Source organism: Hoplias malabaricus, chromosome Y, assembly GCF_029633855.1.
Source record: "Hoplias malabaricus isolate fHopMal1 chromosome Y, fHopMal1.hap1, whole genome shotgun sequence".
NCBI classification, from domain to species: Eukaryota; Metazoa; Chordata; class Actinopteri; order Characiformes; family Erythrinidae; genus Hoplias; species Hoplias malabaricus.
The window spans coordinates 69,195,503-69,219,523 of record NC_089820.1 but is presented as its reverse complement, the minus strand read 5'-3'; the positions used below and the strand labels follow the sequence as shown (position 1 = coordinate 69,219,523).

Genomic DNA, 24,021 nt, shown 5'->3' with positions numbered 1-24,021 from the left:
ACCAACTGCATTGAAAATCCACTCAAAACGGAAACACTCTCGTGGGGTATTGAACTCACACCTAGAGAAAAATAATGGAGAATCGACATTTTCTGATCATAAAGAAATGGAGAAGGCTCCAGATACAGACCGAAGTGAGCTGTGTGAGCCATCAGAAGTTACTTTGTTAGATAATGCACTCAAAAAATCAGAATATGCTTCCAGTAGACCAGAGCAGCTTGATGGAAATGATGTGCCTCAGCCATCAGAAGTGACTTTGTTATCACAGCAACAAGACAACACACTTAAAGAATCAGAAACTCTTTCCAGTAGACCAGAGCAGCTTGACAAAACTGAGACAGAAGCACCACAGACATGTGTAGACAGTTCTAGCCCTACACAGATCCTTCTGGAAATGGTCAACCCTTCATTAAATGAGATTCAAAAGACTACAGATGAAGGTGAGACAAATGGCCAAGTTGGATTAACTTCTGTCCCTGAAGCAGAGGCTAAAAGAACCAGCAAAAGATGCCCAAAGCCTAAAGTTTTGCATTCGTGCTCTTATTGTGGACATGAGTTTCGAGACAAGCTGAGCCTCGAGATGCACGTAAAGAGACGCCACACAAAGGAAATGAACTACTTTTGTGAGGTCTGCTCTTATTCTTGTGTTGCCAAATGTGATTTTGAGAAGCACTGCATGAGTAATAAGCACAAGAAGAAGATTTTAGAAAAGCAGGAGGCTTTATCTGCAGGTTCAGAGGCAGATAAAGCTGATTCTGTTGGAGGCACCACAGAGCAAAAATGCAGCAGCTGCTCTTTCTCAGCCACAAGCGCCGAAATTCTTAGTGAACACATGAAACTTAACCACGGCGCAGAGGAAAGGCTCCACTGTCAGGTGTGTGATGTCTACATCTGCACGGACGAGGAGATGCAGGCTCATCTGGAGGAGCAGCTCCACCTGGAGACTGCCCAGGAGAAAGACACAAGCCCTCTGTACCAGGAATGTGTTCAAAGGGTTTTGTTGATTCTTTCAGACGAACAGAAAGAGGCCGAACCTCAGAGTGTTTCTGAGAATGTTGTGGAAGCTCAGGAAAGTGGCAGTCCTTCGGTGGTGATACATTCTGAAAAACAGAAAGAAGAGACGAGTAAAGGAGATTCACAACATGTTTCAGAGAGTGTTCCAGAAGTTCAGGAAAGTGCAGAAGAAAACGCAGACGGAAAGGCTCCTCACAAACGGAAGCGAGGAAGGCCCAAGTCGAGTCAAGCGACCACCTGCAGCCATTGTGGTCTTGTGGCGTCCAACCTGACAAACCTGAGCGTACACATCCGCCGCAGGCACAGTCGCCTTTACAGCTTCTTTTGCAAACTCTGCAACTATTACTCAGTCACCAAGGGGGACATGGATCGCCACTGCGAGACAAAGAAGCACCTGAAGCGAGTGAAGGCAGAGGGAGAAGGTAATGTGGTGTGTTTGGATGCTGAGAAGGCCGCTGAAGAGGCAACAAAAGCAACAAGTCGAGAGGAAAAAGAAGGCGAGGATAAGGAGGAAACACCCTGTAAAAAAATCAAGTATGACCTGGTGAACTCTTGCTCTCACTGTGATTTCGTGGCTCACTCTGTGACCTCCCTTACTCTCCACATTCGCCGCAAACACACGCGGGATTTCGAGTTCATTTGCTTAGCGTGTAGCTATTACGCTGTGACTCAAAGGGAGATGTGCCGTCACATGGCGACAGATAAACACAAACAGAAGAGGGCGATGTACTTACAGAAGCAAGAAGGAAAGGATTCGGCTGAGGATCAGGGCAATGAATCGGGACCAGATTCTAGAGACGATGAGATGTGCGTAGGTTCTTCAGACAAAGATGGAGGGGACACTATGGAAACTCCAGTACAAAAGGAAGGAGTAGGGGATTCGATCGAAGGTCAAGGAGAGAATGATATGACTGTGAAAAAGGCGCCTGAGACAGAAGAGGCCAAAGACCCTAGTTCTGGAGAAAACGTATGTGGTCCATCATCCTCAAACCACTCAGAAGAGACTGAAGATGAAGAGGAAGAAGATGAAGATTTGGAATCATCTGACTTGAAAGGAGACAGTGAAATCTTCCCTGTAAGAGCTGTCTCATTTGATGAATGCATCTTCCCCCTGAAAAAAACACAATCTCAAGACCAGCAGAAGGTTTCAGGAGGAGATCCAAGTGCATCAGGAGGCGTCAGTGCATCAAGCCCCCAAGGAGTAAAAAAACTGGCCCCGGCCACTCGGATCCGCTGCGAAGATTGCGGTTTCCTTGCCGACGGACTCAGCGGCCTGAACGTCCACATCTCCATGAAACACCCGTCCAAAGAGAGACACTTCCACTGCCTTCTCTGTGGGAAGTCCTTCTACACAGACAGCAACCTGCAGCAGCACCTGAGCAGCGCTGCGCACCTGCGCAGTGAGCAGGGCAGTGTGGAGGCGCTGCCAGAAGGGGGCGCCACGTTCAAATGCGTCCGGTGCAAAGAACCCTGCGGCACAGAGCAGGAACTGTTTCTTCACATCAAGGAAAAACATGACGAACTGCTCCGAGAGGTCAATAAATATGTCCTCGAGGACACGGAGCAAATCAACCGCGAGCGACAGGAGAATCAGGGCAGTGTCTGTAAATACTGTGGAAAAGTCTGCAAGAGCAGCAACTCCATGGCCTTCCTTGCTCACGTCCGCACTCATACAGGTAACACTGCTGTGTTTATTATTGGGTTTATTGGTAAACCGTGCTGCACATCGACAGCAGATATCTAACCCATGTGCTGGTTGGGTTCTTCACCCTTTTAAAGCAACACTACAAGGCATGTGTACCTTAAAATGAAATCTTAGAGACTTTGTCTTTGCTACTCTGGGCTCAGCCCTGCAGAATCTGCACTGTGTAACTTTTGGAGGAGGTTAGGAAACCTCGATTTCCTCCTCCCTCCACTTCCCTCTTGATTCCAGGACGTTGCTGTGAAAGTCATTTACACTCTGCAGCTGTAGGGGGAGCCCAGGAGCAAGAACACCAGATCTTACCTAGTGTTACTTTAACATCCATATCACATTTAAATGGCATCAGACTCTAAAAGACCTGGGGTTTTTCTTGGATCCTCTTTTTCTTTACAGGCTCGAAGCCCTTCATGTGTAAGATCTGTAATTTTGCAACAGCACAGTTGGGAGACGCAAGAAACCACGTGAAGAGGCACCTGGGCATGAGGGAGTTTAAATGCCACATATGTGGGTAAGTGTGGGGTTCTTAACCTGGGGGTCCTAGAGGAGGTGGAGAAGTTATTTCCCAAGGTTTGTAGACACAGATTTATAATTTGTGATATTGAGTTGTTTCCTCCTTTTTAAATGACTTCAATAGCTGTAACGACGCTTTAATTTCCATAAACAAGCATAAACAGGGGTGCTCTGAAGCAGCTGCACATGAGACTAATGCCACCTCCCCTGATTCTAACGTGTTATAGGGGTATACAGTCCCATGGCATTTGGAGGAGCACCAGTGAAACTGTTCTGTGGAGTAATGGAGCTCCACCTAGTACTTTTTGGATTATTTGGAGTGGTGTTTGATTTTATAACAATATTCATATTAATACATAGTATGTTCATTCTTAGTTTCCACATTTTATTTCAATTAAAAAAGAATTTAACACACCGTTCCTTTTTAAACCGTCGCTAACGCCTGTGTGGAGAAGTGAATGAAATTAAACAACACATCAATGCCAAAAATAAAATGGATTTCTTAAATTAACACAAGTTTTTTGGCTACCAGCGTCCCACAGTGTGCTTTAGCAAAACTCGCTTACGTCAACATCGAAGACTTTTAATGAGTTTTAATAAGAATTTTAATAAGATTTTTTTATTAAGAGTTTTGGCCGAATTGCAATTTTCAGGCTTTCAAGTGTCCACAAAGGAGGAGGAAAGAGCTTTTGTCACCAAAACACTGTTTTTAATCAAATAGAGATGAACAAACCTTACAGTAAACAACTCACCTCAGCAAAACACATTAAACAAACTAAATAAAAAAATCCTCTCACGTACAGTTTTAATAATCTGCTGATTTTACTCCTCTGGGCGTCTGTAGAAGAAATGCTACAAATATAAATGAAGTGACTGGGCCTTAAACTGTGCTCACAACTTTGTGGACACCCCTTATAACGAGGGATGTGAATTCAGCTGTTTGAAGCTGCACCCGTCGTGGACATAGTATTATCTCCACAGAGAAATATAAATGACATGAGACGCTCTGGAACAGTGGGCATCAGGCCACCATTCTCAATGCCAAGTGTGGGATAGAGGGGTATAAAGCCCCCCACCCCGTCCAGCACTGGGCTATGGAGAAGTACAACTGTATCTTCTGTAGTGATGGAGCTCTATCCGGTGCCTCTGCGTTGTTTATGTGCCAGAGTTATTTGTCTAACATAAGTACCTTATTTTACTAATGCTCTTTTTGAATACCAAATGCAATCAAATCCTCAGAGCAATGACCTACTCTGTGTAAAGCCTCCCTAGACAGCTGTAACAAAGGAACAAGCTCCTGAATAATACGTAAGCCTTCCTTCACATGTTATTGATCGTAGCGTACAGCAGATGGTGCTGTTTCATTAGCCAGAGCCAGCTGAGGTTCAGGGCATTTGTATGTTATTTATATTTTGGCCAATTTTATTTAAACTTAAATGTATTTCATTGTTACCATGCTGATATTATTTACACATGGGCTGTAGCTTCTTTTTAAGAAACGCTATATTTAATCCGGGCTTAAAAATTCTGTAAAAAAACGACGGGCTTGATTTTATTTCACAGTTTTTGAGTTGGTCGAGGCTCCAGACGTTCAAATTAACACGTGAAGCACAAAAAAAGGGATTTTTCCCTTTAAGCTGCTTAATTTCCCCCTCCAAAATCACCTCGGGAACAGTCACATTGTTCATAAGGTTTTGCGTTTGATTCATTGAAATTGTTTGCTGTCACAGGTCATAGCTGTAAAATGTATAATTAAATTGAAGTTTTTAAAAAAATTTAACTTGAATTTCACTGTCACTTTTATGTAAAACTCACTTATGAGTAATTTATTAATTAAATTCATGATTTAATTAACGATTTAAAATTCACAAAAATGCTAAACAAAATGTTGCCCTTTAGTTTGTAACGTGTGAAAATAGGAATAAGGAGAAAGACAGTGTTATGTTTTGACGACTTGAGGCCACAATTAACACTTCATTGATACTTCAAAGAGCTACTTTTGTGCAAGTTTAAAGTTTAACAGTCAGTAAAACAAATCTGAACAGGCTCAGAACAGGTTTAATCACCCTGTGGAGCTCCGAAAGCAGCTTGTGGAGTGGATGGTGTGTTCTTTTTTTGTTATTTACCATCATTATTTTCAAATACCTGCAGCTTTTTCCAATGTTTCTTCCTGGATTTATTAATAAAATGCAGTTTTCCGGTCACACAGCGCAACACAAGTGAGCCACTGCGTTAGAGCCCGTTTCTGAAATGTCTGTGTGGATGTTTGTGTGTGTGTATGTGAGAAGGAGAAAGCGGTGTTAGGTCACAATCCGTTTCTGAGCAGAAGCTGTAGGTTTTTTGCCTGTGTTTGAAAACATAAAATAAAGGACTAACAATTTTGGCAATAAACATTTTTCCTGGATTCTTCAAATCATTATTAAAGCCCCCAGGCATCTTCTGATCTCATTGTAAACGTTAAAGGTGCTGTAAGCAAAAACTTTAAAGTTGCTGAGCTGCAGGGCATGATGGGAATTTGAGTGTCAGCCACAGGGGATGATGGGAAATTGAGTGTCAGCCACAGGGGATGACAGAAAATAGAGTGCAGGGATGTGTTCGGCATCAGCGTTATTTTAATAGCTCTGTTTTAATTTGCATAACACTGACAGCTGTAGAGCTCACGTATAGAGCAAGAAGCACAATAATTAAGTGAAAATGCTAATTCTCTCTGAATTAATTAATGGTCATTAAAGTGTGTGTGTGTGTGTGTTCTGTGTGATGATCTCATTGATGAGTAACAGCTTGAGGTATGCAGCACTCGGGAATTTGTTTGCATGTGTTTCATTTGTTTTTTACTTCTTTATTTACTGAAATATTTATTTACTTATATAATATAGGGATACAAGTTAATAATTAAAGATATAATAATTAAAAAAATTATTTAAGGAAGTGTGAATATTTGTCTCTAGATGCTTTTTCTGGACCATTTTTGGCACATGTCTGATTTTTTTTCCTCTGATTTCTGAAATCTAATACTGAATTTTTCTGATGATGTGAAAAGTAAAGTGATTGTAAACTCCTTAAAGATTATTATCGATATATAATTTCTGAATATTGTGTGTATATTTTAGTCCACAAGACTCACACACACACACAATAACGGGTGTCAGGTCTGTCTCTACGTCTCCCTGTTACAGGAGTGACGGCCGCCGGCTGTAAGAGTGAAGTGAGAAAGTGTGTGTTTGTCTGCTCAGGTGCTCCTGTCTCTCCACGGCTTGTGTTTGTTGTTTGTTTGTTTATTTTAGTTTGTTGACAGGTGAACTGAGGCTCCTCCCCTTGTTCCCTTTTATCTCCAGGTTCTAACGGGTTCTGTCTCTCTTTCTCCTTATTTCAATTTCACAAGGATTCATCAATCGATCACTGATTGATGTATTGATTGATTTCTAGATTGTAGACAAATGCAATGAGAGTACCATTCTCTCTTTGTGTGTGTGTGTGTCTGTGTGTGTGTGTGTGTGTGTGTGTGTGTGTGTGTGTGTGTTTCTGGCCAAAGAGAAGAGCTGTCAATTAGCCATGTGTTTGTGTGTGTGTGTCTATTGTGTGTCCTACTGTAGTGTATGTTCCTCACTCCTCATTGTTTGTGACAGCTCGGAACTGTGGAGTGATCAGCATACACACACACACACACACACACACACACACACACACACACACACACACACACACACACACACACACACCTGCCTCCACTGCTGGAGGAATGCACCTGCTGCTGAGTGTTATTTGTGTAAATAAACATAATGCACTCACACATTCCTCCCACCAGTGGTGGAGTGAACACACACACACACACATTCTGGACATATTCCAGCTATGGTTCAATTCCACTGGTATCAACCTGTTGTAGCTTGCTTAAAATGAACAGATTATATTTTAAAATAAAATCTATTAATCTAAATAAGGCACTTTGGAGCAGCAGGTAGTGTCTCTGTCACAGCTCCAGGGTCCTGGAGTTTGTGGGTTCGAGTCCCGCTCCGGGTGACTGTCTGTGAGGAGTGTGGTGTGTTCTCCCTGTGTCTGCGTGGGTTTCCTCCGGGTGACTGTCTGTGAGGAGTGTTGTGTGTTCTCCCTGTGTCTGCGTGGGTTTCCTCCGGGTGACTGTCTGTGAGGAGTGTTGTGTGTTCTCCCTGTGTCTGCGTGGGTTTCCTCCGGGTGACTGTCTGTGAGGAGTGTTGTGTGTTCTCCCTGTGTCTGCGTGGGTTTCCTCCGGGTGCTCCGGTTTCCTCCCATGCTCCAAAAACACAGGTTGGTAAGTGGATTGGAGACTCAAATGTGTCCGTAGGTGTGAATGTGTGAGTGTGTGTGGCCCTGTGAAGGACTGGCACCACCTCCAGGGTGTGTTCCCGCCTTGCGCCCAGTGATTCCGGGTAGACTCCGGACCCACCGCCACCCTGAACTAAACTGCTAATCATTATTAGTTCAATTTAGCACAAAACTGAGTTTTCAGAATTATAGAAATAAAAAGGGAAAGTAAGTCTTAGGTACAGTATTTTATTCTCCTACTTTACTCCCTTTTTACTGTGTGTACTCTACAGGTGGGCTTTCGTAATGAAGAAACACCTGAACACACACCTGCTTGGAAAACATGGACTGGGACAACCTAAAGAAAGGTAGAACACACTCTCTCTGGTTTTCCTTCACTTATTCTCTGTCTCTCTGTTTACCCTCTGTTTTTCTCTCTGTTTATTTTTTTCAGTCTCTTCTCCTTCTCTTTTCTTATTCTTACTTCCTTACCTTTTTACTCCCTCTCAGTCTCTCTCCTTCTTTCACCTCTCACCTTTCCCTTTCCCCCTCTCTCTCTCTCTCATCTCTAGCTAATTTTCTTTCTTTTCTTTCTCTCTCATTTCTTTCCCCTGCTCTCTCTCTTTCTCTCCCTCTCTCCCTCTTCCAGATTGACGTTTTCCTGCCCGTTCTTTTTAAAGGTTTTGCTTTGCTGTCAGATATATAAACGTGTGTGTGTGTGCTGTCAGTGTAAGCTTCTGTCGTGTTGAAATGGAGTTGTGAAGCGCTCATGACATGCGAGAATGAGATGTTAAACACTCTTCAATCTGTCACACATGCACACACACACACACTCTCAAAAAAGCACACACACACACACTCACGCAGTAAACCCATTTCTCCTCATTACAGACTAACTCGCTCAAATTGATGCATCTGACAGAATGCCACATTAGATATGACAGGCGACGGCAGATATTAATAAAGTAAAGACACCATATGCTGCGCACACTCTCTCACACACTCAATCCTGCGTGTCAAACATGTATTACACCTCTAAAGCACGTACATTACATACTCGGTCCTGCACGTCAGTTTTTCAGAGCGTACGAGAACAGAAATAAAGCTCCGGACACAGAGTGGAGTGTGCACTCAGTATACACCATGGGTAAACACACTGTAGAATGAGTGACTTTAGCCACTTTAAGCTTCACGCATTGTGGATGTGTATATTCACCACAGAAAAGCATAAAATGAAACAGGACACTGTTTGAGCTTGAGGTCATCATACCCAGTGCCAACGGTGTGCCACTGGGGTGTAAAGCCCCTGAGATCGGAGTGGTGGAAAATAATTCTCCATTGGCAACTGTAATCAGCCATCATTTTTTAAACATTCTTTTTTTAAAGTGAAATTGAGACAACAGCAGGTCAATTGGGTATTTTTTGTTTTATAATTAGCTTGAGAATTAAATGCATTTTTGGCTGCATCTGCCGTGTCCAATCACAATGCAAACCCACCGTCCAGCAAGGGATTTTAGAAGCTGAGAGATAAGTTCAGACTGTTCTGGCTTTATTCTCAAAATATTCTCACTTCATTTCTTGAAATATTCTGATTTCATTCTCAAATTTTGAAAGCATCTGACTCAGGGGTGTGGCCACAGGTCCAACAGGTCTAAACAGGACCGGGGCCCGGCCCGTCGACCACTGATAATTCACTGGGAGTCCGAGCTGAAGTGTGAGGTGGGCTAGGTCTCTTTCTGCATGTACAGCTACTTCATTTGATTTTATGTTTTACTACAGAGATCATTCACACTGTGAGCATAATTGGTGGAGCTTAAAGCAGCTGAGGGATGTATACAAACCTTTGGACATATAATTTAATAACTAATAATAAATCTAAAACAGAGACTCTCTCTCTCTCTCTCTCTCTCTCTCTCTCTCTCTCTCTCTCTCTCTCTCTCTCTCTCTCTCTCTCTCAGAGTAGGTGAAGGGGTGTGTGTTTGATGAGTAAACAGTGGTGTTGATCATGTATCTGTCAGTTTCCGACAGTTTTTCTCTTGAAGCTTCACACTCTGTCCAGCAGAGCTTAATTAACACAGAGCTCCGGGGAGGGTTTATTAAAGGGGAACTGCAGGAGAGAGAGAGAGAGAGAGAGAGAGAGACAGAGAAAGAGAGAGAGAGAGAGCGAGAGAGAGAGAGAGTCTGTGTTCTAAGTTCTAAGCCAGATAAAGAGCAAAGGGACTCCACTGAAAATCATTTTATTTTTATTAAAAAGATAACAGTTCAAAAAGGGCCATGAAATGTAATGGCACAAGGTCTCAAAGGACTAGACATGACCTAAATAATCGGAATATTTAAATATTCATTCTTTACTTGGTACTTGTTTCTTTGTTCAGTATTTCTTTTCTTTTTTTTTTTTTACTTTAAAGGCCACCAACTCAATTTTACAGTGGTGTTATGAACTCCTGGCCATTTCCATAGTTACAGGTTTATTGAAACACAGCATTTTATCTTAAAACCAAGAGAAGATGGGCATTACTTTGTGTTGGGTGTGACATTAGGCTTTAAAACTCTATTCCAACCTGTATCTATTTGAAAAGTGTATAAGCAAAACTCATAACGCTAATTGATTTTTGCTAAAAGACTTTCTTAGTAGCACTTGTTGGTGTAAAGGTGTATGATGGGGTTTGTGTTTGTGTGTGTCCATGTGTGTGTGTGTATGTGTGTGTGTGTTGATGTAGTTTAGCAGGATCTGCTGGTGGCGAAGTTTACTCTGAGTGTCAGAGAGAGAGAGAGAGAGAGAGAGAGAGAGAGAGAGAGAGCTGAATTATGTCGGGAGTCCTCATCCTTTCTGCTTGAATACTCAGAGTATTTTTAGAACTGGGAGATCTTCCGCTAAGGGAGGGGAGTTGTGTGTGTGTCTGTGTGTGTTTTGGGGGAAGGGGACAGTAAGACTATGATAAAACTCTGGACTTTGACAAGTTGTCACATACACCCCCCAAACCTGTGAAATAAGTAGCATCCAACTTCACTGAGCACTGAGGACCACCCTTCATTGCAAGGCATCATGGGTGTTGTGTGTGTCTGTGTGTGTGTGTGTGTGTGTGTGTGTGAGAGAGAGAGAGAGATTTGAACATGATTGACAGGAATCGTCAATGATAAAATATAACCCACCTTGCGTCTAAGTTAATTGTACACAAAGTTGAGTAAAGCCCACAGTCACTGGACTTCAGAGCAGTGGATCTGTGTTCTCTGAGTCATGGAGCTCGACCCACTACCTTTGTATTGTAAAGATTTCCCAGAAGAGTCGACACAGCTACTTAAAGGTAACATCTATGATTGTGGGGAAAAGCTGTTCTCTGGTTTGTTTACGTTTAGAAGCGCTGCATCTTTTAAGGTGGAACGTTGTGTTTGGGGGGAAAAAAGACCTGTTGTTTTTAATGCGGCTGAAGTGTAACTCTGTAAATTTTTATTCACTTATTCCCACAGAAACTCGTGTATAGTTTTGTAGCACTTTCAATCTGTGTTTACTTTGATGCAGTTAGCGCTCTCCTGAAATTACAGTCAGTTCCATCCACAGCAAAAATAAGTCAATATTACTCACCTATGGAGCAGGAATAGAGCAACATCCTCAGTTTGTGCTTTTCAACACCTTGTCAAAAAACCTCCAAAATGTCCCTTTTCTGCCGTAAGCCCAGCATGCCAGACTCGATCTTTGAAAATCGTGAATGCCATCTTTAAATAAAGCAGAGTAACCTCCTGATTCATGCCCTTAATTTCATTTCCGATGAAATGCTGGATGAGCAGTCCACAAACATTTGGCCGTAAAGTGTACATGAGTTTTGTGTTTATCTTTAGTTGCACTGCAGGGTGTTTGTGAAGTGAGCAATTGTTTTAATATTGTGGCTGGAATTAAGGGCTAATTGAAATGTGCTGTGCAAAGAAATCATTGCAGTCCATTAAAGTTTGATTGTTGTTAAATTGAACCCTTTAAAGTTTTATAAGCTGCTGATATACAAATCACGTTTATTTATTTATTATCTTTAATTTGTGCTCTGTGGCTACTTGGGCATGTGGTCATAGACTAGGTGTGTGTGTGTGTGTGTGTGTGTGTGTGTGTGTGTGTGTGTGTGTGTGTGTGTATTAGCTATTTTCAGCTTTATATCTTAAAGTTCTTCATCTTTCAGAGTAAATTGACTCCTGGGTTTGTGTTTATTTTGTATTTATTTCTCTCTCAGCTGCTTCTTTCAGCAAATTTGACTTTTTAAATTATTTAAAACCATGTTTATTCTTTTAATGTTATGAGAGGAAGAGCGTTTTAAAGATAAAAGGCAAATGCAAACCCCTGTGACCAATTGGACTACTTACATCCATCCATCCATTCATTTGTTCGTTCATTCATTCATTCATTGATTCACCCATTCATTCATCCATCATGTTTGTTTGTGAGTGATGAGTTCCTTGAGAGTGTTCCACAAAGCAGGATTCTCCATGTTAGCCAGATAACTTAAGCCTCAAGTCACGCCTGCCCAATAGGAAAAGAGCTGAGGGACATTTCTTTGGGACAGTCCTCCGCTTTGGGCTTAAGTTATCTCGCTAACTGAGAAATCTTGCTTTGTGGAATAACCCCCGCGGGCTTGCTGTTGATGCTTGTGGTTGTTACAAGGTTTTGGTTTGAGTGATGGTCCAGTCTTAGCCTGAAATGGACGTGATTAATGAGACTCAAACCACTTTAATTAGCACAGCTGCGGTCATCCATTATAACCCCCTCTGCCCAATACAAACACTGTTATATTTAGACAAACTGCTGATTTATTTCGCTACTGCAGTGGGTGGATGGAGATGAATGAGCTCCTTCAGTGGAGATGGAGCAGATTCCGCTCACAGGAATGATTTGTAAAACGTTAAAGATGTAAAAGACCCCAGGGTTTTATTCAGGTAACAGTTTATTTGAAGGTTACTGTGTAGTGTTATATCCATGGCTCAAAATCTTTAAAACTGTCATTATTTTTAATAATAATGATTGGTATATTCATATATAAAGGTATAATAATACTTACTATGAATTTTAAATAAATAGAAATCAAATATTAATATTTATTACATGAATAATATCAGATAAACATCTATATACATATTGCTGTATGTTGTGATGGTACGAGTGGATCAGACACGGCAGTGCTGCTGGAGTTTTTAAATGGTCCCCCAGCCTCTGTCACTGATGAAGGACTAGAGGACGGCCGACACACACTGTGCAGCGACAGATGAGCTACTGTCTCTGACTTTACATCTACAAGGTGGACCAACAAGAGAGGAGTGTCTCACAGAGTGAACAGTGAGTGGACACAGGGTTTAAAAACTCCAGCAGCACTGCTGTGTCGGATCCACTTGCACCAGCACAACACACACTAACACACCACCACCACGCCAGTGTCACTGCAGCGCTGAGAGTGATCCACCACCACCACATCACACCTGCTCTGTGGGGGTCCTGAGTGCTGAAGAACAAAGTGAAAGTGGGGGAACATAAGTATGCAAAGCAACAGCGTGTTACTGTAGATGTACGAAGTGCCAGTTGAAATCTGTAAATCTTTGCTGCTAAAGATTTGCTGTGGTTTGAGTCTGCGGCTCATTACCGCTGACGGGCGAAAATGCACGCATGGGCACAGACACACACACACAGGACTCCTATGCGTTAAACATAAAGCAGGAATACGCTTTTAAATGCGCTCTTTGTCAGACTGTAACAGTGTCATTTGTCATGGCTGTTTTTGGGCTGTTTAATAGGTTTCACTTTATTAATACAATTTTTCATCCTGTGTCAGGTCTGTCTGATTTATGGCCTTTCTGTGTGTGTGTGTGTCCGAAGAGATCACTGCATTAGAATTCCAGTAATAAGAGAAGAAACATAAACACACACACACACACACACACACACACACAGAGTAAACGTGTAATTTCCCAAGGAAGAGAGAAAGAGGAGCCGTGCTTAATTAGATCAGGAAAGCAGCTCATTATTTAAAATAACATCCCACAGTAAATCTGTGTGTTCAGGGCTTTACATGCTGCACTAATGGGAATAGATTAATATATTCTCTATGGCCAAAAGTTTGTAGACAACCCTTATAATGGGTGATCCCAGCTAATGTGATGTGCACCCATTGTAGGTTTTTAATCTGGGGTCTCAACAGGATCCTAGAGTGGGATCGCTTTAGTGGTTTGACAAAAAAAAAAAAGATCTACAGATGTAGCCCTTCTGGAACCGTGGTAGATGGAGGTGAAGATAGATGCCACAATGCACATTATTAGTCTCCGGTGTGGACCCACCAATCAATCATCATTTGATATTAAACCCATTATTACACACATTTCTACAGCAGCAAGATACAGAAATCTCAGTGAAACTAAACCGTATGCAGAGCTGCAGGTTCCCTCTACCACATGACCCTGATTTGCTGTAAACATTGCTCTTCTGCAGATTCCCTCCTGAACGTGGGTAACGTGTGTAAACTGATCGACATAAGATCTGTCGCCTCGTGTTCTGCGTGTTGTTCTGCTGCGTCAGAATAGTGTTGACTGGTGTAGAATCCTGATGCTTGTTTTATATGTGAATGATAGATTTTAGAGTGTTTTTACTGTACAGAAGCCCAAATAAAATGAGTATAATGTGGTCTGTGGTTGACTAGTGTGCTGATATACACACAACAGTCACTGCTGCTCTAGACGTACAGTAGCAGATTTACTCAGTTCTTCTTTTTTGTTCGATTTTAGTAAGAAAATAAGAGGGTGGGGGCGGGTTGTGAAACGTAGGTCACCATCAGAAACGGTCACAATGTGAGAAATGTTAAGAACCCGTGGTGTAGTCCATTATATGTTTTTTTTTTATTTTTAAGTGAAATCTTACAGAACATTTTTAAACATGCATTTTTTTCTGATCATTTTGTAAGTTGGTGCAAATCTATAAAGTTGACAAAACAAATGCATATATTTGATTTTTTTATACTGCATTTATATGCTTATAGTGTGTGTGTGTGTGTGTGTGTGTGTGTGTGTGTGTGAGAGAGAGAGAGAGAGAGAGTGTGTGTTTTTCTGTGTTATATTTTGTGATGCATATTTTCCCTAGACGCATATTATGTGACTGTAGAGCAATATTTAATTATACTTTATTTAGTTTGAAGCTATATTTAAAATCTCTCTCTCTCTCTGTCTCTCGCTCTCTCTCTCTCTCTGTCTCTCGTCTGTGTGTCTGCAGGAAATACGAGTGTGAGGTGTGTGAGAGGAGTTTTAGTGAGAAGTGGGCTCTGAATAACCACATGAAGCTCCACACCGGAGACAAACCGTACAAATGCACCTGGAAATCCTGCCATTATGCCTTTCTCACTCTCTCAGCAATGAAGGACCACTACAGAACACACACAGGTAACACACATACACACACAGTCAAACACACACTTCACCTCTCTGTCTGTCTATCTATGCAATCCTAGTCAGTCTAATGAGAAACTGTGTGTCAAGTGCTCCATGTACTGGCCTCACAGCTTAAAAAGCTCTCTCTCTCTCTCTCTCTCTCTCTCTCTCTCTCTCTCTCTCTCTCTCTCTCTCTCTCTCTCTCACCCCCTCTCTCTCTCTCTCTCTCTCTCTCTCTCTCTCTCTCTCTCTCACCCCCTCTCTCTCCAGGTGAAAAGTCATTTCTGTGTGATCTCTGTGGTTTTGCCGGTGGAACACGCCATGCCCTAACTAAACACCGCCGCCAACACACAGGTAACACACGCAGTCATTCACACACACACACAGATTAAACATACACTCCTGGGCCCGTCATTCATTTTTTACCCCCCAAATTCCTGCTGGTTCTGAACTGAGGAGCAATGTGCTGATATCTGCTATGAAATCTAAACATCCATCCCACTATCACGATCCATCATTTATCTTTCACTTGAAATATTTTATTAGTAATGTGTTTTGTTGTCTACGTTTTTGTACATAGATGCAGTCAAATATTGCACATGCACTAACAGTCTCTAAGGTTCTGGGAACACTGCATTCAGCCACAAAAATATTAATGCAGTCAGGTACTGATGTTGGAGGGTGTGTGTGTGTCTGTTTGCAGGTGAGCGGCCTTTCAGGTGCCATTTGTGCAGTTTTGCATCGACAACTCAGTCTCATTTAACCCGACACAAACGAGTTCACACAGGAGAGAAACCCTACCGCTGTCCCTGGTGTGATTACAGGTAAAAACCAAACTTAACTCTACACCCCACATACCCATACGCTAAATACCCTACACATTATTACCTACACCAGGGGTCACTTATAGGATCCAGACGCTGTCCCGATCTGGACCTGAACCTATAACTATTTAATTTAATGTTTATTTTAACTGGGCGGCACGGTGGCGCAGCAGGTAGTGTCGCAGTCACACAGCTCCAGGGGCCTGGAGGTTGTGGGTTCGATTCCCACTCCGGGTGACTGTCTGTGAGGAGTTGGTGTGTTCTCCCCGTGTCCGCGTGGGTTTCCTCCGGGTACTCCGGTTTCCTCCCACAGTCCAAAAACACACGTTGCAGGTGGATTGGTGACTCGAAAGTGGCCGTAGGTGTGAGTGTGTGAGTGAATGTGTGTGTCTGTGTTGCCCTGTGAAGGACTGGCGTCCCCTCCAGGGTGTATTCCCGCCTTGCGCCCGATGATTCCAGGTAGGCTCTGGACCCCCGCGACCCTAAATTGGATAAGCGGTTACAGATAATGGATGGATGGATGGATTTATTTTAACTGGTGTTTTCTAAGCATTATGATACAAGTTCAGCAGTCTAGGAAACTCACAGACCAATCATATGTGTTGTAAATATCTCACATGACGCTACTCAGCCAATCAGATCTGTGCATTATGATAAGCACTGCAACTAGTTTGAATGACAGACAGGACAGGGCTCCAGACACTGCTGTTCTGGCGCCAATAGAAATAGACCAAGGGACGAGATAAACGCTCTTTTCTGACACTTTCGGGACAACAGTGTTTTGCACTGAAAAATTTGGGAATGAGAATATGTTGCCTTTGTAGTTTAATTTTTTTTTTTTTATTGGACCCATTGTAACATAAACGTAAACGTAACAAAGACCGATATTTGGACTTGGATATTTAAATGAAGCATGTACACACCACTTACCTTACTCCAACCCTACTCTTTACTCCCTACTCCCTACACCCTTAAAACTAGACAAACTGACCCACATGACTAACCTGCTGATGAGAACATACTGTGTAGAAGACAAGCCCCATCGTAGGGTGTCGGTTTCATGCTTATATTGTGTGTGTGTGTGTGTGTGATCTGTCAGGTCGAATTGTGCGGAGAATATTCGCAAACACATCCTGCACACAGGGAAACATGAAGGTGTGATGATGTATAACTGCCCGAAGTGTGATTATGGCACAAATGCTCCGATGGACTTCCGAAACCATCTGAAGGAAACTCATCCAGACCTCGAGAACCCAGACCTGGCCTATCTTCATGCAGGTACAACACACAGGATTCCACTCTATTTCTGCTTCTTCACTCTTTTATTAGTTTTGCTTTATTCCACCTCCTTCTTTCTTTAAGTTAATAGCTTTTAAGCTTTAAATCATTTTAAACATACACTGAACGATTACGATACACCAAACATTGGATTAGGAACACCTACCTTGTGTCTACACGCATTGTCCATTTTATAAAGCTCCACTGACCACACAGGACCACGTTGTAGTTGCTCCCCTGTTCCTCAGCCCTCAGGACCCCCACAGAGCAGGTGTGATGTGGTGGTGGATCATTCTCAGCGCTGCAGTGACACTGACGTGGTGGTGGTGTGTTAGTGTGTGTTGTGCTGGTGTAGAGTGGATCAGACACAGCAGTGCTGCTGGAGTTTTTAAACCCTGTGTCCACTCACTGTCCACTCTGTGAGACACTCCTCCCTCGTGGGTCCACCTTGTAGATGTAAAGTCAGAGACAGTAGCTCATCTGTCGCTGCACAATGTGTGTCGCTCGTCCTCTAGTCCTTCATCAGTGACACAGGATGCTGTCGGCTGGATGTTTTTGGTCAGTGGACTGTTCTGACCTGCTCTGTGTGGGTCCTGAGTATTGAAGAACAGGGGGGAAAGTGGGCTGTGAATGTATGCAGAGGAACAGGAGGACTACAGTCTGTAATTGTAGAATTATACAGTGCTTGGATAATGCGTGTAGATACACGGTAGATATTCCTGATCCAGTAATCATTCCGCGTGTTTGATTGCATATTCAAATGCTTGTAGAGTGATAGCGCTCCATCCAGAACACATCCACACTTCCAGGGTTTTAAACTGTATGCATTCTGTAAGTGTATGAAAGGATTAGACCAGTATATTAATCTCATATTAGATTCTCGTATAATCAAGTTATTGGGGTCAGTGTCTCAGTGTTGTGTGTGTAACTCTCTCCGTTTAATGAAACTCGACAGCTGAGTTCGGACGAGTCTGAGGCTGAGCAGAGATCACAGAGTGATGCTGAGTTTTCCAGCTCTCTGATTGGTCACTGTCAGTGGGCAGTGTCCTGGGGGGGGCAACCGCACGCTGACTTGCCTTTCACACAGACAGATCAAACACTGACCGCTCAGCAGAGACACACACACTGATTGACAGCCTGTGTTAGTGTGTGCTTCCCCTGCTGTGTGTATGTGTGTGTGTGTGTGTGTGTGTGAGAGAGAGAGAGAGAGAGAGAGAGAGAGAGAAAGAGAGAGAGAGAGAGAGTGAGTGAGTGTTTGGGGGGATCCTCTGGGCGAATGAGTTGATGATGCACTGGATTTCTGAAAAACACAAAGCATATTAAGACTTTTGTTGATTGCTTTCTTCCTCAATCTTTCTTTTCCTTTCTTTACTTCTCTCTCGGTTTCTCTTTCTCTCCCACACTCTGTGTCTTCCCCATTTAACACTTTCTCTTTCCCCCCTTTCCCCATTTAACACTCTCCTTGTGTCTTTCACTCTTTTATCCTGTCTCTCTCTCTCCTTGTGTCTTTTTATTCTTTCACTCTTTCTAATTCTTTCACATTCCCTTTGTATGCTTTCTCACATTTTGTCTTTCTTTCTTTGTTGTCTCCTTCTTTATTTCTTTTTCTTTCATTCTCCTTGTCTCTCTATTATTTTTTATGTTCTCATTCTCTCTCTCTCTCTCTCTCATTTTTCATGCTGAGAGATGTGTGTGTGTGTGTGTGTGTGTGTGTGTGTGTGTGTCTAGACTCCCTGTTGCCTAATTAAAGGTTGAATAAAGCCACACTGAGAGAAAGATTAACCCTTAAAAGGTAAATTAGCGCTAAAAGGGTGTGGCACACACACATGCGCGTGCATACACACACAGCATGAAATCATTGTTGACATGTGTGGAATAAAGTGAAAAGAGCAAAAGGATTGAAAACCCGTCTCATGTTGTGCGTCTCTTCTCTCTGTGAGAGTTGGAGACAGGGATGCTGCCACTTTTAACTTTTGTTGTGTGAATCCAAAAGCAATTGTAAATATGTTTTACTAGTTATTGTGTTTTTTAAAGTTTTATTTTAACATTTTCTCCAGTAAAATGAAAGCATAGCCGTGTAGTGTACTGTAACAGCCAGCATCATAGACTATACGACCAAAAGGAGCAAGGCACCTAACCCCCAACAGCTCCCTGCTGCGGTGTGTGAGCTCACTGCCCCCAAGTGTTCACTAGTGTGTGTGTAAATGTGTGTTTCACTGCACGGATTGGGTTAACCGTGGAGAACAAATTCCTCTGTGTGTGAGCACAGTGACCAATAAAATTATTCTGATTCTAATGTGTTGAATACATTAGTGGAACTGTGTTCTCTGTAATGTTGGAGCTTCATGTTGTACCTCAGTGACGAATGTGGTGTTTGCCATTCAGATTTAATTGACGTCAGTAACACTCCACATTATGGTAAAGGCCATCAAATTCTCACAGTAATGTTACAAAGAGTACAAAGTGTACGCCTTTCCAGACGAGTAGAGACAGTTTCTGTAGCAAAGAAGAAAAACTCATAATGAATACCCTTCATATCAGAAGAAATGTGAATGAAGAAATGTCCACAAACTTTTGGCCATGTGGTGTGTGTATTCCCCCTACTACCATCACCAGCAGCTCACGCTGGTTAAATATGTGAGCTGCCACTCTTGCTGACTGGCAGCACTCAAGTGGCCCATGGAAATCTGCTGTGTGTGTGTGTGTGTGTGTGTGTGTGTTTGGTGTTGATGTTCTTATCTGGAAACCTGATTTATTGCTGTTTCCGTAGCACCGGGTGCCAGTCAGTTTGATTGACAGCTCTCAGGTTTAAAGGCCTGCTCTGAGACGGCTCTGCATTCTGAAACACACACACACACACATGCGCACACACGCACGCGCACACACACACACACATATCTCCTGTCTCTCAGGCTCTAAGCTGTGCACTGATGTGATTAGTGATTGTTACAGTAAAACCTGTCTCTGTTTAAAAATTAGCCCAGGTCCTGTGTGTTCTATATAATATTCTGTTTCTCTGCTCTCGGAGCATTAAGATTAGTGCATAAACATCAGGATTAATCGTGAGAGCTGCTGTAAAAATACAAATTATTTTAAACGTGTAGGGCTTTTTATTTTATTGGTTTGTCATTTTAAAGGCTCTACTTTATAGTGGTTTGCTTAATATTGGATCTAAAACTCCAGCCATAACATACATAACGCCCAGGGTCTGGACCCACTATGATTTAGAGAGAGAGAGAGAGAGAGAGAGAGAGAGAGAGAGAGAGAGAGAGGGAGAGAGAGAGAGAGAGAGAGAGAGAGAGAGAGAGAGAGAGAGAGATTCTCTCTGAGAATATTATGTTGTATAGTGAGTCTCAGCAGAATCCATAAATAATTCTGACTAGTTTCTTTCTGCAGAGGTTCAGCTTTCAATATAAACAAACTTTAGTCATGCGTGTGTGCGTGTGCGTGTTTTCATACCACTGTACCATCCAACACACACACACAATGCAGCTGAGAACAGGTCACATAGGCAGCACTTAGTAATTACTGATCCACACGGTGGCTTTATTTTACTTATATCTAAAGTATTTTATATATAAATAAATCAAATCAGCGGTGTAGTATAGTAATTAATATGTGTTGCCTTGGTGACTTGTTCGCAGTAATGTGTGTGTGTGTGTGTGTAAAACAATGGGTAATCACTGATGCTATAAGCCCGATGTAATAATGACTTTACAACAGGTTCAGATCAGAGTGAGATGCGATACGATGTGTAAATGTTACCCAGTTCAGAGCCATCCTGCTGAGCTTGTGAACGGCAATGAAAATTAGTGCCTTGTGTCAGGCTTAACTCAGCCCTAGAAAACACACACAAACGGAGTGCTGTCCTGTTTTATTTCCTATTATTTATTTATATAACACACTATAAATGTCCAGTCCAGCTCCAATTTATTTGAGGCTTTGAGCTCTTTCCTTAAGGGAGGTCCTTAAGCTCGACACATGCACAGGCCACGTCAAGGCTCGCGCTGAGGAAGCTTTCTGGTTCAGGAGCCATTTTATGTTGGTGGAATCTCACAGAACGGAATTAATCAAATTTCATAATGTTGTAACAGAAGTTTCTCAGCTCTCCGGCTGCACATCGACACAACATTCGATCTCTCTTTAGCTTCAAAGACAGAAAACTAGGTATCCACTTTATCGATGACGGTTTATTTATGCCATAATCTGAGGGTCAGAAGTTGATCAAATGTGAAAGTTTGCGAATACCGCGTCTAACTTTTCTTCAGTAACTGTCTTTATTATTCTGTGAAGTCAGGAACATTTGCTTTGAGTGCTGGTTTACATTCAGTCACATTTAACATTGAATAATGAGGTCAGCTGATGTGGGATGATGAAGTTGGTAATGGATGTTACCATCACTTCCACGGCCCAGTGCTGGGGGGCTTCCTACCCCTCTGATAGACTCTTTGCACTGGGCTTGGCGTACGTATATAAGCTCATGTGCAGCTGCTCCAGAGCATCATATTCATTTAATTCTGCTCTGTGGAAATTGTCCTGAAATGTGTTAACTGATGTAGTAATGTGTGTGTCAGTCTTTTTTGCCTTTCTTACTTTGTTTCTTACTTTCTTACATTCTCTCTCGTTCCGTCTCTCGACCTTTCCTTACACTGTGCTCTCTGACGGTGTCGAACAGAGAGAAGCTGTCGTATAAAATGATAAATGACAGAGCAACTGAAAAAGACTAATTGTTCTCATTAAAAGTGAAAATAAAAATCAATTTTCCTCAAACAGAGGAGGCTTGAAGGACACTGTAGTTATTGCTTAAAAAGGCAGATTTCATCTGTTTGTTGGAGTGGAATTGCATAAGAAAGCGATGGTGTCTGAATGTTAATTCCAGTAAAGGACAGTTAGATTAATAACATGCTGCTGTAGAGTCAGAGACTTCAGAGTCTTTCTGACTTAAGCGTTAAATGCAGTTTTAAATCAGCAGGGAACAGGAGAGAATAGGAGACTCACAAGGACATTTCAACTGTGCAGTGTTAAAATAAATAAAAAATTCAGCATATAAATATTACTATTAGAAGACCGTTATTAATGCCCTAGTCGGTGTCTAAGTGTAAACAAACTTAGAAATGTGGTTTAAAGGAATATGTTTCATGCATTAAATATTGACTATTTTTTAATATGCTGTGCACACCCTTTATTTATTGTTTATTTTTGTGAAATATATCATGAGAACACCAAATCAAACCATGGAGTCAGTGTATTGTTACAACTGCATGTTTTAACACGTATATTCTCCTCTCTCCATTTTTGCCTGTCAGGGATCGTGTCAAAGTCGTTTGAGTGTCGCCTGAAGGGCCAGGGTGCATCATACGTGGAGGCGGAGTCCGCGTTTGCGCCCGAGGAGGGGCGTCCAAGCCCTGAGGCGCTACAGCAGGTGATCATTATCCAGGGCTACGAAGGAGGCGCTGTGGAGCAGGATCTGGAGGAGTCGGCAGCTGCTACTTTACACACACTTGCCATGACACACACTCAGACACACACGCAGCTGCAGGTGGCCCAGGTGCTGCACATCACCGAGGACGGGCAGGTTATACCCTGCCACAAGGTGACACCATCTTCTGGCGAGGAAGCCACACAGTATGTGCTGGTGGAGGGTCAAGAGGACGGGGCTCAGGGTGTGCAGGAGCAAAATCAAGTTCTGTCCGAAAACACCACCGCTTTGGACGCATTATTGTGTGCAGTGTCTGAGATCGGCCACCAGGGTGGCACCGGAGAGGCAGAATTAATCACCACAGAGCAAGAGGCCCAGGTGGAGGGGGAGGGGCCTCAAGAGGTACAGGTGTACGGGGAGGTTGTAGAAAATCTAGAAGGTGTAGGAGCTATAGAAAGCGAAGGGACGGATTCAGTGGGCGTGGTCACTCAGGTGGTTGGTCACGCCCACCAGGACACACCTGAGGGGGTGGTTCAGGAAGTGCTTCAATTCGCTGCAAGTCAGTTCATGATGAAAGAAGGACTGACGCAAGTTATTGTAAACGATGAGGGAACACATTACATCGTTACAGAACTGGACGACTCCACTCTCCAGGTAGAGGGCGCTATTTATGCACAAGGCGAGGAGGTGGAGCATGGGGAAACAGTGACGTATTCACACATCAGCCTTAACCAAGAAGCTCAGGAATGAAGGACTGAAGGGGAAAGGGGGGGGGGCATGTCCTAAATGCTTAGCTCCGTCCTGTTTTCCTCATTTTTTTCTCACTCTCAATTTTGTCTCCACGCATTCACTTACATTTCTAACTGAGGAGATGCTTTAAGCTCTGACAGATAATGGGCAACGTTCTGTAGCAAAATGGTAACGTTTTACAGTAGGTCATCATTCATAAGGCTACATAACACTTATATAAGTCTTACAACTGACACAAACCTATGTACAAATCAATAAAGGCTTGTTCCAATAGCTATCTGTCCTCGACCCTCTTTAGGGTGAAACTGGCTAAAGTGCCCTTTATGTAGTAAGCATTTACAGATGTTTATAAAGGTTTATAGGTGTTCTAGTCTTATGAATGATGACCTAAAGTACAGTGTTTGCCTTTTGTTTTTTAATCTACTGAATTTTTTCATCATTACCAAAACCTTTTTTATATTTAAGCAGCAAAGCTGTGGCTAGAGTGTGGACAGAGATCTCTATATGAATTATTTCCTTTCTTTTTTTCATACTGAATAGTTCATGATGAACTAGAAGGAGGTACGTTTACCTATCATTTCTTCCAGAAAGCCATATAGAATTTTATTTTTTAATTTACATTTTTTATTTTTGGACATAATTTCAGTATAAAATGCATTTCCGACTTGTTTTTGACTTTGAATATTTCTGATTAGATTTTGTTAGATGTGCATCTGTGCTGCTTTAGTTTGGTTTATTATTTTTTTTTCTTTCTTGAAGCAATGCCTGTGACAATCACTACATTATTGTTTCATCAAAAATATTGAAATTATTTTCCAAAAAAAAAAGGAGAAAATTAATTGGATCCTTTTTGTACA

The 24,021-nt window shown here is 42.3% G+C and overlaps 1 protein-coding gene across 1 annotated transcript; it reads left to right on the top strand.

Moving 5' to 3' along the window:
• Positions 1 to 394: 394 nt before the first annotated feature.
• Positions 395 to 23,754, top strand: LOC136678511 (zinc finger protein 407-like). Its single transcript, XM_066656558.1, has 8 exons — positions 395 to 2,690; positions 3,110 to 3,224; positions 7,801 to 7,875; positions 14,739 to 14,905; positions 15,164 to 15,247; positions 15,597 to 15,717; positions 16,817 to 16,995; positions 22,302 to 23,754. The coding sequence occupies exons 1-8, from the start codon at positions 395 to 397 to the stop codon at positions 23,162 to 23,164; spliced, it is 3,900 nt and encodes a 1,299-aa protein (XP_066512655.1). The 3' UTR covers positions 23,165 to 23,754.
• The last annotated feature ends 267 nt before the right edge of the window (positions 23,755 to 24,021 follow it).